This window comes from Paramormyrops kingsleyae, chromosome 1 (genome assembly GCF_048594095.1).
Source record: "Paramormyrops kingsleyae isolate MSU_618 chromosome 1, PKINGS_0.4, whole genome shotgun sequence".
In the NCBI taxonomy this organism is placed as follows: Eukaryota; Metazoa; Chordata; class Actinopteri; order Osteoglossiformes; family Mormyridae; genus Paramormyrops; species Paramormyrops kingsleyae.
In genome coordinates this window covers 2764925-2778267 of record NC_132797.1, presented here as the reverse complement: position 1 = coordinate 2778267, position 13343 = coordinate 2764925, and the positions used below count along the sequence as shown (strand labels likewise).

The 13343-nt window shown below is 54.0% G+C and overlaps 1 protein-coding gene across 3 annotated transcripts in view; it reads left to right on the top strand.

Annotated features, from left to right (window-relative positions):
- The window catches only part of LOC111851229 (reelin), an 87685-nt gene that overhangs the window by 67615 nt on the left and 6727 nt on the right, over positions 1–13343 (top strand). For all 3 annotated transcript variants that reach the window (XM_023825938.2, XM_023825937.2, XM_072715087.1), the window contains exons 31-60: positions 9–85; positions 310–468; positions 568–762; positions 1164–1437; positions 1520–1660; positions 1752–1929; positions 2369–2453; positions 2545–2727; positions 2886–3054; positions 3251–3353; positions 3460–3686; positions 3975–4198; positions 4545–4758; positions 4977–5235; positions 5540–5789; positions 6497–6665; positions 6795–6935; positions 7183–7360; positions 8058–8251; positions 8575–8828; positions 9256–9410; positions 9530–9744; positions 10015–10192; positions 10842–11017; positions 11120–11226; positions 11765–12007; positions 12130–12305; positions 12432–12505; positions 12595–12756; positions 13001–13158. In XM_023825938.2, the coding sequence (XP_023681706.2) occupies positions 9–85; positions 310–468; positions 568–762; positions 1164–1437; positions 1520–1660; positions 1752–1929; positions 2369–2453; positions 2545–2727; positions 2886–3054; positions 3251–3353; positions 3460–3686; positions 3975–4198; positions 4545–4758; positions 4977–5235; positions 5540–5789; positions 6497–6665; positions 6795–6935; positions 7183–7360; positions 8058–8251; positions 8575–8828; positions 9256–9410; positions 9530–9744; positions 10015–10192; positions 10842–11017; positions 11120–11226; positions 11765–12007; positions 12130–12305; positions 12432–12505; positions 12595–12756; positions 13001–13158 (5318 nt within the window). The remainder of the gene's footprint in view (positions 1–8; positions 86–309; positions 469–567; positions 763–1163; positions 1438–1519; positions 1661–1751; positions 1930–2368; positions 2454–2544; positions 2728–2885; positions 3055–3250; positions 3354–3459; positions 3687–3974; positions 4199–4544; positions 4759–4976; positions 5236–5539; positions 5790–6496; positions 6666–6794; positions 6936–7182; positions 7361–8057; positions 8252–8574; positions 8829–9255; positions 9411–9529; positions 9745–10014; positions 10193–10841; positions 11018–11119; positions 11227–11764; positions 12008–12129; positions 12306–12431; positions 12506–12594; positions 12757–13000; positions 13159–13343) is intronic.

Genomic DNA, 13343 nt, shown 5'->3' with positions numbered 1-13343 from the left:
TCCAACAGCCTGGTTCAGTTCTACATACGGATTGGTGGAAAGAGCATGGGCTCCGCGTGCAGCAGGCCCCGCTCCCGAAATGAAGGTAACGATCACATCGCATGCAAAAAAACCTGTAAACCAGATACTGCGTATCGATGAGGCACTCTGCTGCCATCATGTGGCGGCTTTGTGGAAGTCAAACATGACCTCTGGTCAATTTAATAACATCCCTCCACTATTTTTCACTCAGCTGTCAGCAAGCCTGTCATTGTGAACATATTATTCAAAGCCTGGATTTTGCTCACCGCTGGTGTCCTCTGCCCACAGGCGTGATTGTCCAGTTCTCCACCAACAACGGCGTAAGGTGGCACTTTCTCAGGGAGTTGGACTACAACTCCTTCCTGGAGCCGCAGATTGTGACGATCGAGCTTCCGCCTCCGGCCAAAACTGCCCACACGGTGTTCCGCTGGTGGCAGCCTCAGCAGGGTGAGGGGCCCTGATCTCTCTGGCCCCCGGACAGGGGTGCCGGGCGGTAGGGAGACGATGACATAAAATCCGCTACCTTCTCTCTCTTGTTTTCCACAGGCAAGCATTCGGCCCAGTGGGCCCTGGACGACGTCCTGATCGGGATGAACGACAGCTCCAGGACGGGCTTCCATGACAAGTTCGACGGGCCTGCTCCGGTGCGGCACACCTGGTACCGCGTGCAGGGCGGGCGGGTGACCGTGGACTGCCTGTCCCTGGACACGGCGCTCACCTTCAGCAGCGAGGCCGCAGACAGTGAGTCCCACTCTGCTGCTGTGGCTCTCGAACCTGGAACCACGGCAATGGACGGGCATAGACTTGTCCACGCATCCTGCTGCTTACTGACAGATTAACGCTTACTCACATTTTACTCACATTTCCCCTTGGGATCAATGAAGTATATCATATCTTGTTTTAGACCCTTGTGTTTAAGGAACATTCTCTAGCTTTCTTACACCCTGCCTGTCTGTCGTGTGTCTGTGTCTCTGCGTGTCTGTCGTGTGTCTCTGTGTTTACGTGTCTGTCTTGTGTCTGTGCCTCTGCGTGTCTGTCGTGTGTCTCTGTGTTTATGTGTCTGTCTTGTGTCTGTGCCTCTGCGTTTCTGTCGTGTGTCTCTGTGTTTACGTGTCTGTCTTGTGCCTCTGCTCACCCCACAGAGAAGCCACGCTACGTGGAGACCTGGGATTTCGAGGTGTCTGGCTCCTCCTTCCTCCAGTTCGACCTCAGCATGGGCTGCAGCAAGGCCGCCTCAGCGTCCCACGGTGTCCGCCTGGAGTTTTCCACAGATGGGGGGCGCCGCTGGGCCTTGCTCACCCCCGAGTGCGTACCCCCTGCCATCGGCTGCTCCAGCTATACCCAGAGCTCCATCTACAGCGCCCCCCAGTATTCACGTTGGAAAAGGGTCACCGTTTACCTGCCCAGCGTGGCCAAGTAAGCTCCGCCCACTGCTGTCTCACGGGGATCCATACATGCAGCAAGTAATGGAACCCAGGCCGTCTGCCTTGCTCCCCAGCTCCCCCAGGACGCGGTTCCGCTGGATCCAGAGCAGCTTCAGCCCCGGGGCGGATGGCTGGGCCCTGGACAACGTGCTGCTGACTCCTGGGTGCCCCTGGATGTGCTCTGGCCATGGCCTGTGTGACAGCGGCCGCTGCGTGTGAGTGGACCCCCCCGCCTCCCCTGGAGTGCGGTGCTCTGAGGACGCTGCCCTCTGACCTTCTGCCCCCCCCCCCCCGCCTGCCCCCCAGGTGTGACCGTGGTTACGGGGGCCCACACTGTGTCCCCCTGATGCCCCTGCCATCGATGCTGAAGGAGGACTTCAACGAGAATCTGCGGGGGGAGCAGTGGCCGGAGGTGTATGGGGCCGAGCGGGGCACCCTCAGCGGGGAACCGCTCAAGTCCGGCACGGCACTCATTTTCAAAGGGGTGGGTATGTGGGGCGCTGTGTGGCTCAGTGGGTTAGGACCCTGTGTTTAAGATCGGAAGGTTGCTGGTTCAAATCCCAGGGTCAGCAGAGTGCTAATTGCTGCAGGGACCGTCTGACACTGCTTTTTCTAAATGTGCGTTGCTTTGGGTAAAAGCATCTGCTAATCGAATAACATGAAAAACGTAAGATGTGAAGCATTCAGGGGTCTTATCTGCTTCTCTTTTCTGTGCCACACAAAACAGCTCAAACAAAATTTTGAAGTGACTGCATTAATTATAAATGTATTTATTGAGTTTAGTGTGCCCTAAATTTGTTCTCTTCGCTGGCTCTGGCTTCATAGCTGGGGCTGCCTACACTTGACCCGCTCCCTGGACTGGGTTCTCACCCACTTCCCCTGTTCTGCTCTCTCTCTCACTGACCCTTGCCCCCCCGACCCAGGAGGGGCTCCGCATGCTGGTGTCCCGCGACCTGGACTGCACCAGCGCTCTGTACATTCAGTTCTCCTTCAAGTTCATCACCAAGGGTGGGTCTGCATCTCCCATCGCTCCTGTTCGCCTCTCCCATGAGGCTGGTGACCCAGTAACCCCAGTCCCTGTGCGTCTCTGTGGGTACAGGGGTCCCGGAACGGTCCCACTCCGTGCTCCTGCAGTACTCCGTGAATGGGGGCATCAGCTGGCTGCTGTTGGATGAATTCTACTTCCCCACGTCCACCGACACACTGTTCCTGCACCTGCCCCTCCCCCAAAGTGGCCAGACCAACGCCACGCGCTTTCGGCTGTGGCAGCCTTACAATAACGGTAAGGCATGATTCAGACACACGTACAGACACATGCACACGCACATCCATGCACACATGCACATGTATACACACACGCACAGACACACATGCACATGCATAAACACGCATGCACACACACACACACACACATACACATACACTATATGCCCCTTGCAGGAAAGAAGGAGGAAGTGTGGGTGATTGATGACCTCATCATCGACGGCAACTCCCTGCACACCCCCCCTCTCCTGGAAGACAGTTTTGAGGGGGGGCCGGTGGAGAATGCCTGGCTTTTCTATCCTGGAGGCAACATTGGGTCGTACTGCCCCTACCAGAAGGGGGCGCTGTGAGTATCTTGTAACATTTGGTGATTTGTGGAGATGCTTATGTTGATTGGTGATAATTGGGCTTGACTGTTTACTGGCAAAGTGAATGTGAAAACACTGATTGTCACATGCTTGGCAATCAAGGCTGGAATAAATTCTAAACGAAATTTGATGAATGGCTTGTGTTGAGTACAGCCTGAATCCATATTTTTGCAGGCAGGACGACTCTGCCATGGTGTTTGTGTCCAGTGATCTTGGGGAACATTCCATCACCACCCGTGACGTTGACGTCAATGAGAACACCATCGTCCAGTTTGAGGTAGCCGAGTCAGGGAGGCCTGGGGGGCGATCCTGAGATGGGGGGGTAACAGGGTGTTTGGGGGGCGGGGCAGTAAAGCCGCCTTCTCTGCTCTCCCGCACGGCAGATCAACGTGGGCTGCACCACGGACAACTCGGCCGCCAACGCCGTGCGCCTGGAGTTCTCGCGGGATTTTGGTGCCACCTGGCACCTGTTGGTGCCGCTGTGCTCGGGGAGCCCCCAGCCCAACTCGCTGTGCTCCACAGAGCTGCACCCCGCCAGCATCTACCACTCGGGCACCACCCAGGGCTGGAGGAGGGAGGTCATCCACTTTGGCAAGCTCCGCCTATGCGGGTGAGGGGGCGGGGCTGATCGCCAAGCCGTGCGACTCTCTCATGTGAGCTGGGGATTTTGGGTAATGGAAACTATCATCCTGCACTGAGCATCAAAAGTATCTATTAATAAAGTGTGTTATCAAATAACCAATCAATTAATTAATCAATTAATTATGTAGCAAAATTATGTGAACGCTGAAAACTGTGTGGCACTGCTGTTGTGTAATCTGTGTGGTAATCTGGAACATTCCAGGGTTTTCTGGTTGACGTTTTAGAGGATGGGCCTGCTCCTGTCTTCCCACTGCAGGTCGGTGCGGTTCCGCTGGTACCAGGGCTTCTATGTGGGTGGCGCTGCCCCCCCGACATGGGCTCTGGACAATGTGTACATCGGGCCACGGTGCCAGGATATGTGCGGGGGCCACGGAGCGTGCGTGGGGGCGGCGCGGTGCACCTGCGACCTCGGCTACTCCGGGCCCGACTGCTCCGTGCCCCACGTGCCCAACCCTGACTTCCTGAAGGAGGACTTCGAAGGTACAGGAGCTGGCCGGTGTTCAGGCAGAGCCAGGAGTGTGTGTCTCTGCGGGCGTGTCCACCTGCATGCGTGTGCGTGTCTGCCCGCGTGTGTCTGCCCCGGACATGTGGGCTTCCTGAGCTCTGTATCGGCTAGAGGCGGCACCAAGCTCAGATTTCTTTAGTTATTTATGTATATCACCAGATAAGCTTCAAAGTGGGCGGAGCTACAGTGCCTGTCAATCACAGCCTGCTGTGACTAATCAGACATCAGTCCCTCCCGTGGTAGATAACGAATCTTCCCCCTCCATGGTGATCATGTGACCTGAGAGCAGCGGTCAAGCTGTCTGGTGTGTTTTCTGTGTAGCTGTGGGGCCGAGGCTCAGAGAAAGGCTCCGAAGCGGCGATAAGGTGCCCGTCACGCACGCAGGGGGCTTCGTAGACAGGGGGCGCTTTCTGCTGCTCAGCGGGGGGAAGCCCTCCAGGAAGTGCGGGATCATGACCAGCGGGAACCACCTGTTCTTCAGCGAGGACGGCCTGCGCATGCTGGTCACCGTGGACTTAGACCTGTCCAACGCCAGGTACCATGTCACACGTCTGACACGCGTGTAGCCTCTTCATACAGGATCTATTAGGTACCGATTTGTCCTGCGGGCCCAAGGTACATTTTTTCAGGGAGCCCAGAATTTCTAGCCACTTGCCTGGTCGCTGGTAAGCCTGCCACACACCCAGGAAACAGACGGAACCAGCATGGTTACCTGAGTCCTGATACACATGCTGCTCCTCCCGCTTCCTGCAGGTTCGTGCAGTTCTTCTTGCGCCTGGGCTGTGGTAAATCACCCCCAGACCCTCGCTCCAAGCCCGTCCTCCTGCAGTTCTCTGTCGACGGCGGCCTGTCCTGGGTGCTGCTGCAGGAGTTCCTCTTCAGCAACAGCAGTAACCAGGCGCGCTTGGTGGCCCTGGAGATCCCACTGCGCTCCCGTACCCCAGCCACACGCCTGCGCTGGTGGCAGCCTTCTGAGGACGGCCACTTCCACAGCCCCTGGGTCATGGACCAGGTGAGTGATATAGCCAAGGTAATGCCCATGAGCTTGTTGCCTGAAGGATGTTGGTTCAAGTCCTACATTACTGTGGCAGCATGAGACTTAATCTGGATTGTTCAGTAAATATTTACACAAAAACGCATAAAAAAAGAAAATTAAAGGCTATTCAGTAAATGTGAGGTTGCTTATGGACATTTCCATGCATTGTCGCTCAAAGGATGTTGGTTTGAGTCCCGCAATCAGGCGTAACTGTTTGTGCAGTTGTTTAAATTAATATCCATGCTTTGTCATATACATCTGTGTGTGTTTGCTGTACCAGGTGGTCATAGGGGGCAGTGCCAGTGGCTGGGGGCCCCTGGAGGATGACTTCTCGTCCAAGGATGAGCGATCCTGGCTGCTTCACCCGGGGGGCACCCGCATGCCCGTGTGCGGCTCCGACGGCGAGGCCTTCGCCTTCATCGAGAAGTCCAACACGCGCTACGCCGTCACCACCGACATCAGCGTGGGCCAGGACGCCTTTGTACAGTTTGACTTCTCCGCCTCCTGCTCCGTCACCAACTCGTGCTACGGTGAGCCAGAGGGGTCATGCGGGGGGAGGGGGGGCTACATTTCGTGGGGACGATGGTGGTGGATCAAACACACACTGGTTTTGCATTCATTAAATTAATTTAATTAATTGCAGTTAGTTGAAATGAGCTTCCTTTGCAGCGTTTCTGGGCTCAGCCTTAGAGAGGGTGAGGAGCTCAGACATTCAGGAGAGGCTCAAAGTAGAGGTGCTGCTCCTCTGCATCGTAAGGAGTCAGCTGAGGTGGTTCAGGCATCTATCTATAATGCCTCCTGGACGGCTCCCTGGGGAGGTGTTTCGGGCATGTCCAACCGGGAGGAGACCCCGAGGCAGACCCAGGACACGCTGGAGAGATTACATCTCTTGGCTGGCCTGGGAACGCCTTGGTATCCCCTGGGGGAGCTGAATGAGGTGGCTGGGGAGAGGGAGGTCTGGGCATCCCTGCTTAGGCTGCCGCCCTTACAACCCAGGGCGATGGATGGTTGGATGGGCATTAATTAGACATTAATTCTGCTTAACTTCCACTAGGTGTGACTGCATCTACTTGCAGTGTTGCTAATTTGTTCTCATGTGTTTTTGTTGCTTGTGTCTGTGCATGCTTGTGTGTGTGTGTGTGTGTGTGTGTGTGTGTGCGTGTGTGTGTGTGTGCGTGTGTGTGTGTGTGCGTGTGTGTGTGTGCGTGTGTGTGTGTGTGTGTGCGTGTGTGCGCAGCGGTGGAGCTGCAGTTCTCCCTGGACCTGGGCCTGTCTTGGCAGCCGCTGGTGAGAGACTGCCTACCCAGCAGCCCCGACTGCCCCGCCTACACACTGCAGAGGCTGCTGGTGTCTGACACCTACAACAAGTGGGGGCGTGTCACCCTTCCCGTCCCCCCCTACGCCAGGTCCGTCCCACATTACCATGCCCAAGCAGCTCGGCCGTTTGACACCACATTGCCGGCCGGACCTAGACCCGCCTGCGCCGGCCGGACTTAGACCCCCGGACTTAGACCCACCTGCGCTGTGTCTGACAGGTCCCCGGCGACTCGGTTCCGCTGGTACCAGCCAGCTCCCTTTGACAAGCAGCAGACGTGGGCTCTGGACAACCTGTACATCGGGGACGGCTGCCCGGACATGTGCTCTGGACATGGGCGCTGTCAGCAGAGCACCTGCGTGTGAGTGACGTATAATTATATGTCAATGGGGCCAGTAGGGGGCACTGTCCGTGTGGCCATAAGAAGCTGCTGTCCACGTGGCCAGTAGGGGGCACTGTCCGTGTGGTCATAAGAAGCTGCTGTCCACGTGGCCAGTAGGGGGCACTGTCCGTGTGGCTAGTATGTGCTTGCTTCTGGTGCGATAGATAATTGCTGAGTGACCAATGGTATGAAAGTCCAGCATCTGCTCCCTCCCGTCTCTCTCTAGCTGTGACCCGGAGTGGGGTGGCGTTTATTGCGACGAGCCGCAGTCGCCCCTTCCCTCCCAGCTCAAGGACAGCTTCAGTCGGGCGCCAAATCCCAGCAGCTGGCTCTTGGTAACAGGGGGCAAGCTAAGCAGCGTGTGTGGGGCCGTGGCGTCGGGCGAGGCTCTGCACTTCAGTGGGGTACGGCTCACCGGCATGTTTAACGCAAACAAAACCCAGCTGGACTGCAACTGGTCAAGATAAATGGGATATTACTGTAACAAATCAGACATAAACTCATCAGTGTAACAAATCAAGCATAAACGATGTAACGAGTCAGACATAAACAGATTATCACTGTAACAAATCAGATATAAATAAATTGATACTGTTACCTATCAGACATAAACAGGTCATCACTGTCACAAATCAGACGTAAACACAATATCATTATCACATATAAAACATAAACAGATTATCATTGACAAATTAGCTGTAAACAGGCTATCACTGTTATTTCTCAGACGTAAACTATAACTTACAAATCAGATGTAAGCAAATTGTCACACATTAGATGTAAACAGATTATCACTGCAACAAATCAGGCATAAACAAATCATCACTGCGACAAATCAGGCTTAAGATATTACTGCGACAAATCAGATGTAAAAAATCTTCTGCTACGAAAACCGAGTCTGCAAACCAAGCATTATTTTTAATGGTGCTATTTAATAAATGCTCTTTCAACAAGTCCTGCTGCATAACTTTTGCTCCACCTGCTGGTCAGTTTGTAAATATTGTGGAGATGTACAAAGGGCAAAGCAAATACTCGTGATTTCTTTCTTACTAAACCACCATATATTTAATGACCCTTCATCCCGATTCCCCTCATGCTCAGAGCTGCAGTCGTCAACTGGTCACCGTGGACCTGAACCTCACCAGCGCCGAGTTCATCCAGTTCTACTTCATGTATGGCTGCATGGCGCCCCCTAGCAACCGCAACCAGGCAGTCCTGCTGGAGTTCAGCCTGAATGGTGGCATCAGCTGGAACCTGCTGACGGAGATTTTCTATGACCAGTACAGCAAGCCTGGGTAGGTGTCTGCAGCTTAACAAGTAGAGTGCTGTGTTAGTAATACAAAGGTTATGGTCTCAAATACCACAGAGTGCCTGTAAAAAATAATAACCCTCCATTTTATTGTAAGTCACTTTGGATAAAAGATGCTCTGCGTATGTTTGGCAGGGAACACATTCAGGCTGTCAAAATCCGTGAGAAACTAACCTCTAATTTTAATGCAATGTATACAGTAATACTACTCGCTGTTCTTGTACCAATTACCTGGATAACTCATGATATTTCAATCTGACAGCAACTGCAAGTAAAGCTTGCTTGTTCTTTTTGGTGCTCCACACATAGGTTTGTGAATGTGCTGCTGCCCCCTGCTGCACGGGTGGAGGGAGTGCGTGTGCGCTGGTGGCAGCCACAGCATGACGGCGTGGACCACAGCGACTGGGCTCTGGACAATGTGCTCATTGCTGGCTCGGACCCTCGGGCCCAGATCCTGGACACGTTCGGGGGAGTCGCCCTGCCCAATCACGAGCGAACCCCCGCTGATGGAGCCTCTGTGGGACGTGTCACCCACCTGCCTGACCTGGAGGAGCCCACCACAGGTAGGGGGTGGGCTGTGTGTGGGGTCGAGGGGACGATGGAGTGACAGAAGGTGGGACCAGGTGTGGTGTGACAGTTTAACACATTGACTTACAACCCAGCCGGTTCTAGTCCAAGAAGGAGTCTTAGATTTTAATGTTTGCTAAATGAACTTAATCTGAACTGCCACATTAAAACATCTTGTTGTATAAATTAATAATCCGGCAAGAGGGAGTCCAATAACAGTATAAAACGATGTTTTAATAGCAATTACTCATTCTGTCATTATAGATCTTATGCTTATGAGACCAAAAAACCTATCAGGCTGACTTAGTGGTTTGTTACGGTTGTTATAGTGGCTATAGTTTATGTCTTGTGGCACAGCGTGAGTAACTGGGCTGACAGTGAACCCCAGGGGGCGATACACTCACTGGACTGTGTGTCACGCAGTGAGTGACCACTGGCTGTTCTCGGAGGACTGCGTGCTACAGCGCTTCTGCGGCTCCCCGGATGGCGTGATGGTGTGCGGCAACGTGGACGGGCGCGAGGTGTACGCCGTCACGCACGACATCGTCCCGGGCAACGGCTGGGTCATGCAGTTCAAGGTCAGCAGGCCGAGACACGGGGTCACAACGGGCTTTCATTGGTCGCCTGTGTCACATGACTCTCATGCTATGCTGTCCTCTGGCCTGTGCCCATTGGCTGTTGACCTGCTCCCATCCAGATGGCTATGGGCTGTGGTATCCCAGAGCGACTCGCCGAGAGACAGGTCCATGTCCAGTACTCAGTGGACTTCGGCGTGTCCTGGAGGTACCTGCTGCCCCAGTGCCTGCCCGCTGACCCGCAGTGTGGGGGCCAGGTGTCCCAGCCGTCCGTCCTCTTCCCGGCTGAGGCCTGGAAGCGGGTGATCTACCCGCTGGCAGACAGCCTGACTGACACGTGAGTTCACCCTCATCCATTAAAGCAGCTGTGTCTCCCTTAAAACATTTAGACATGCGTTTTACTGCTATGTGCCTATTTGAGGTAGCATTGAATCAGGTTTACGTGTGTAGGGGCAAGGACTTGTACCCAGAGGGTTGTTGGTTCCTATCCCAGCAGAGGTGTAGTCATTATAGCCTTTTATTTGGATAGATGTTTACATGTAGCTTATATTATGTATGCATACGTGTGTGAGCGTGTTTTCTCTTACGTCGGGGTTGGGGGGGGCAGGTCGGTGCGCTTCCGGTTCTACCAGCAGCACTCGGACACCCAGTGGGCCCTGGAGAATTTCTACATCGGGCCGGCGTGCGAGGGCCACTGCGGGGGCCACGGAGACTGTCTGGACCAGCGCTGCCTCTGCGACCCCGGCTTCTCTGGGCCCAGCTGCCATGCCAGCTCGCCGCTCAGGGTACCGCCTCTATTTACCGGGGTTCCGGTGGGCCTTGAACCCCTCTTGGGAAGCACAGGGCTTGTGGCAGGGGCATCCATGCATACACGCCTAGCACATGCTAGGAGCGGTTTAAAAACACCAGATCAAGTAAGCACATGTTCTGTGATCTGACAGAAACCCCTCCAAACACAGAGGGCTCCCAAGCACCATGCTGCTATCTGCTAACTTACTGCGCTGCCCATATTTATTATTAATATTATCATTAATCCTCAAACGAGCGTGATGGGCCGAATGGCCTCCTCTCGTTTGTAAATTTCTTATGTTCTTTATTTAATAAGCCAGGAGGCAATCGTATCTGCAAAGGGCCGGTGTGTATGCAGGTTTTTCAGATGACCTGTAGGTCAGCTGTTCAAACCCAGGTGTGAGGACTCTTCAGCCAATCAGTCCTCTAATTAGTAATCTAATCAGGGATCAGTGAAACTCCGCACACACGCCCGGATAAGACTGCCACCCCTGTAATAAGCAGTTACTTGCTAAGCAGTTAGGACTCGAACCTGACTGCTAATGGAATGTGAGATGATGTAATATCTCACACTGCTCAGTTTCCAGGCTGGATATTGGTGTCCATACTGATGGGGTCTGTGCCTCCTCTGTAACTCCTCTGCAGACCTCCCTGAAGGAGCGCTTTGACTGGGAGGGCTCCCCCGATCCCCAGTGGCAGATCCTGGAGGGGGGCCGCCCCTGTACTGACTGCGGGGTGCTTGTGGAGGGGACGGCCCTGTACTTCAGTGGCGCCAACGCCCGGCAGGCTGTCACCCAGGACCTGGACCTCCGTGGAGCCAAGTCAGTACTCCGACAAGTCCCATAATCCTGTGGTTTAGCTGAAATGCTAAAAACAACGCTAACAATGCTAACCGACGCTAAAGGTGAGTCACACGTTGGCAGGTTTGTGGAGTACTGGGCGAGGATCGGGAGCGAGGACAACATGACAATGTGTCACCGGCCAACGTGCCGCAAAGAGGGAGTGCTGCTGGACTACTCCACCGATGGAGGTATGGACCAGTATCTCCCCCACCGACTGACACCAGGGGTCACCATCACAGCTTAGGCACAAAGACATCACACATAAACAGGAACTCATTTATGTCAGGTTGCTTTAAAGCGCTGTTACGGCCAAATCAATGACCGCAACATAAAAGACCCAAACCAGCTGGCTCAACGATCTAGGGTTTTTATTTACAAAAGAAAAGTAAGCACCAAAGCAAAAGTCCGGGAAATATAAGAGAGCAGCAGAACAGAATATCAACACAGACAAACAAAAATCTCAGCAGCAGGAACACTCAGCGTGGCGTCGAAGCTCTCCTCCTGATGCAGGTGGACCCGGGGCTCTAGTAGGGAAGACTCCACCCATCCAACAGGTCTCACCTGTAATCAATTAGAAAAGCAAACCACCACCACCACCTGCAACCTAAAAAAAACCCATAATGCAGCCTTACCCGGAATAAACAGGAAACCGAAGACGGACGTAACAAGCGCCATCTAGTGTCTCACCTTTGCTTTGGCGTCTCGCTCCTTCCCATCTTGTCATAGGTGTGTCCTGGACCCTGCTGCATGAGATGGATTACCTGAAGTATGCGTCTGTGCGGAGGGATTACATCGTGCTGCCAGAGGGGGCGCTGTCCAATGCCACCCGCTTCCGCTGGTGGCAGCCTTTTACCATCTCCTCGGGCCTGGCCATGCCCGGCCTGGAGCGGGCTCAGTGGGCCCTGGACAACATCCTGGTGGGCGGGTCTGACATCAACCCAAGCACCCTGCTCGACACTTTCGATGAAGGTTAGTGCTATTAGCCATTAGCTGGATTAGCCTGCTGGAAAAGGCCTCAGTGTTTACCTCATTTGCCCTATTGTCCCCCCCTACTTTCCCTGCTCTCCTGAACTTGCCCCCCCCCCCCCCAGAGGGCATGTCTCACGAGGAATCCTGGAGCTTCTACCCCAATGCTGTACGCACGGCTGGCTTCTGTGGAAACCCCTCCTTCCATCTGTACTGGCCCAACAAGAACGGCGACGGCACTCACAACATCTTGGTCACACGCGAGCTAATCGTGCAGCCTGGCTACATCCTGCAGTTCAAGGTCAGGACCCCTACAGCTCTCTACAGCTCACCCGCCACAGGGTAATGAGATGGGGGCCCCCTGGTGGCTGCTGGGCCCTATGCAGCCGGGGGCTGGCCCTGTACCTGAGTGTTTAGTCTCTTGCAGATTGTGGTGGGCTGCGAGGCGGACAGCTGTGAGGATCACCATGCTGTGAAGCTCGAGTACAGGAAGGATGCCAGGTGATCGAGGGTTGTACCATCTAAATACTCAGTGACTCAGTGCATGGGACTGATGAATCACTCCTTCTCTCACTGCTCCCCCCCCCCAGGTCTGATTCCTGGCACTTGGTACAGTCCGAGTGTCTCCCCTCCTCCGTGAACAACGTGGGCTGCTCCCCCTTCCAGTTCCATGAGTCGACCATCTATAGTCCCGTCAACAGTTCGGTGTGGACCAGGGTCACTGTCCAGCTGCCAGACTATGTCTCCTCTGGGTACAGGAAGTCACTGCCTCATGCAACTCTCTTTCTCTGTTGGATCTGTCTAGGTTTTCTCACTATCAGTTGGGTCTCTGTCTGTCTATGGTGAACTTGGTGGAATTTGGTACCACCTTCTGGTTCCATTAAGATATTCAAGGTCTTTTTTCTTAAAGCTTGTGAAGATGTGAAATACATCTGGACTGAATTCACGCTCTTTGGCTGTGTCATTTATTGTTTTCCCACGTTTCACCATCTGTAGTGCGACGCAGTTCCGGTGGATCCAGAAAGAGGGTGCTGGTGAGCGGCAGGGCTGGGGAGTAGATCACGTTTACATTGGTGAGGCGTGTACCGGCCTCTGCAGCGGTCATGGCTATTGTACCAGTGGGGCTGTCTGCATCTGTGATGAGGGACATCAGGGTGAGAACAATCTCCTGCTGTCCTGTTTAACATGAAGTAGCGAAGGTCCAGTGTTTTACTATCACATTTACTGAACACCAGCTAATCTGCACGGTTTCATATGTGTGTGAAAGTGTCATATAAAGGTTGTCAAAGCAATGGCCTGTACTGTGTATTAAAAATTCACACCTACCACCTACGTCATG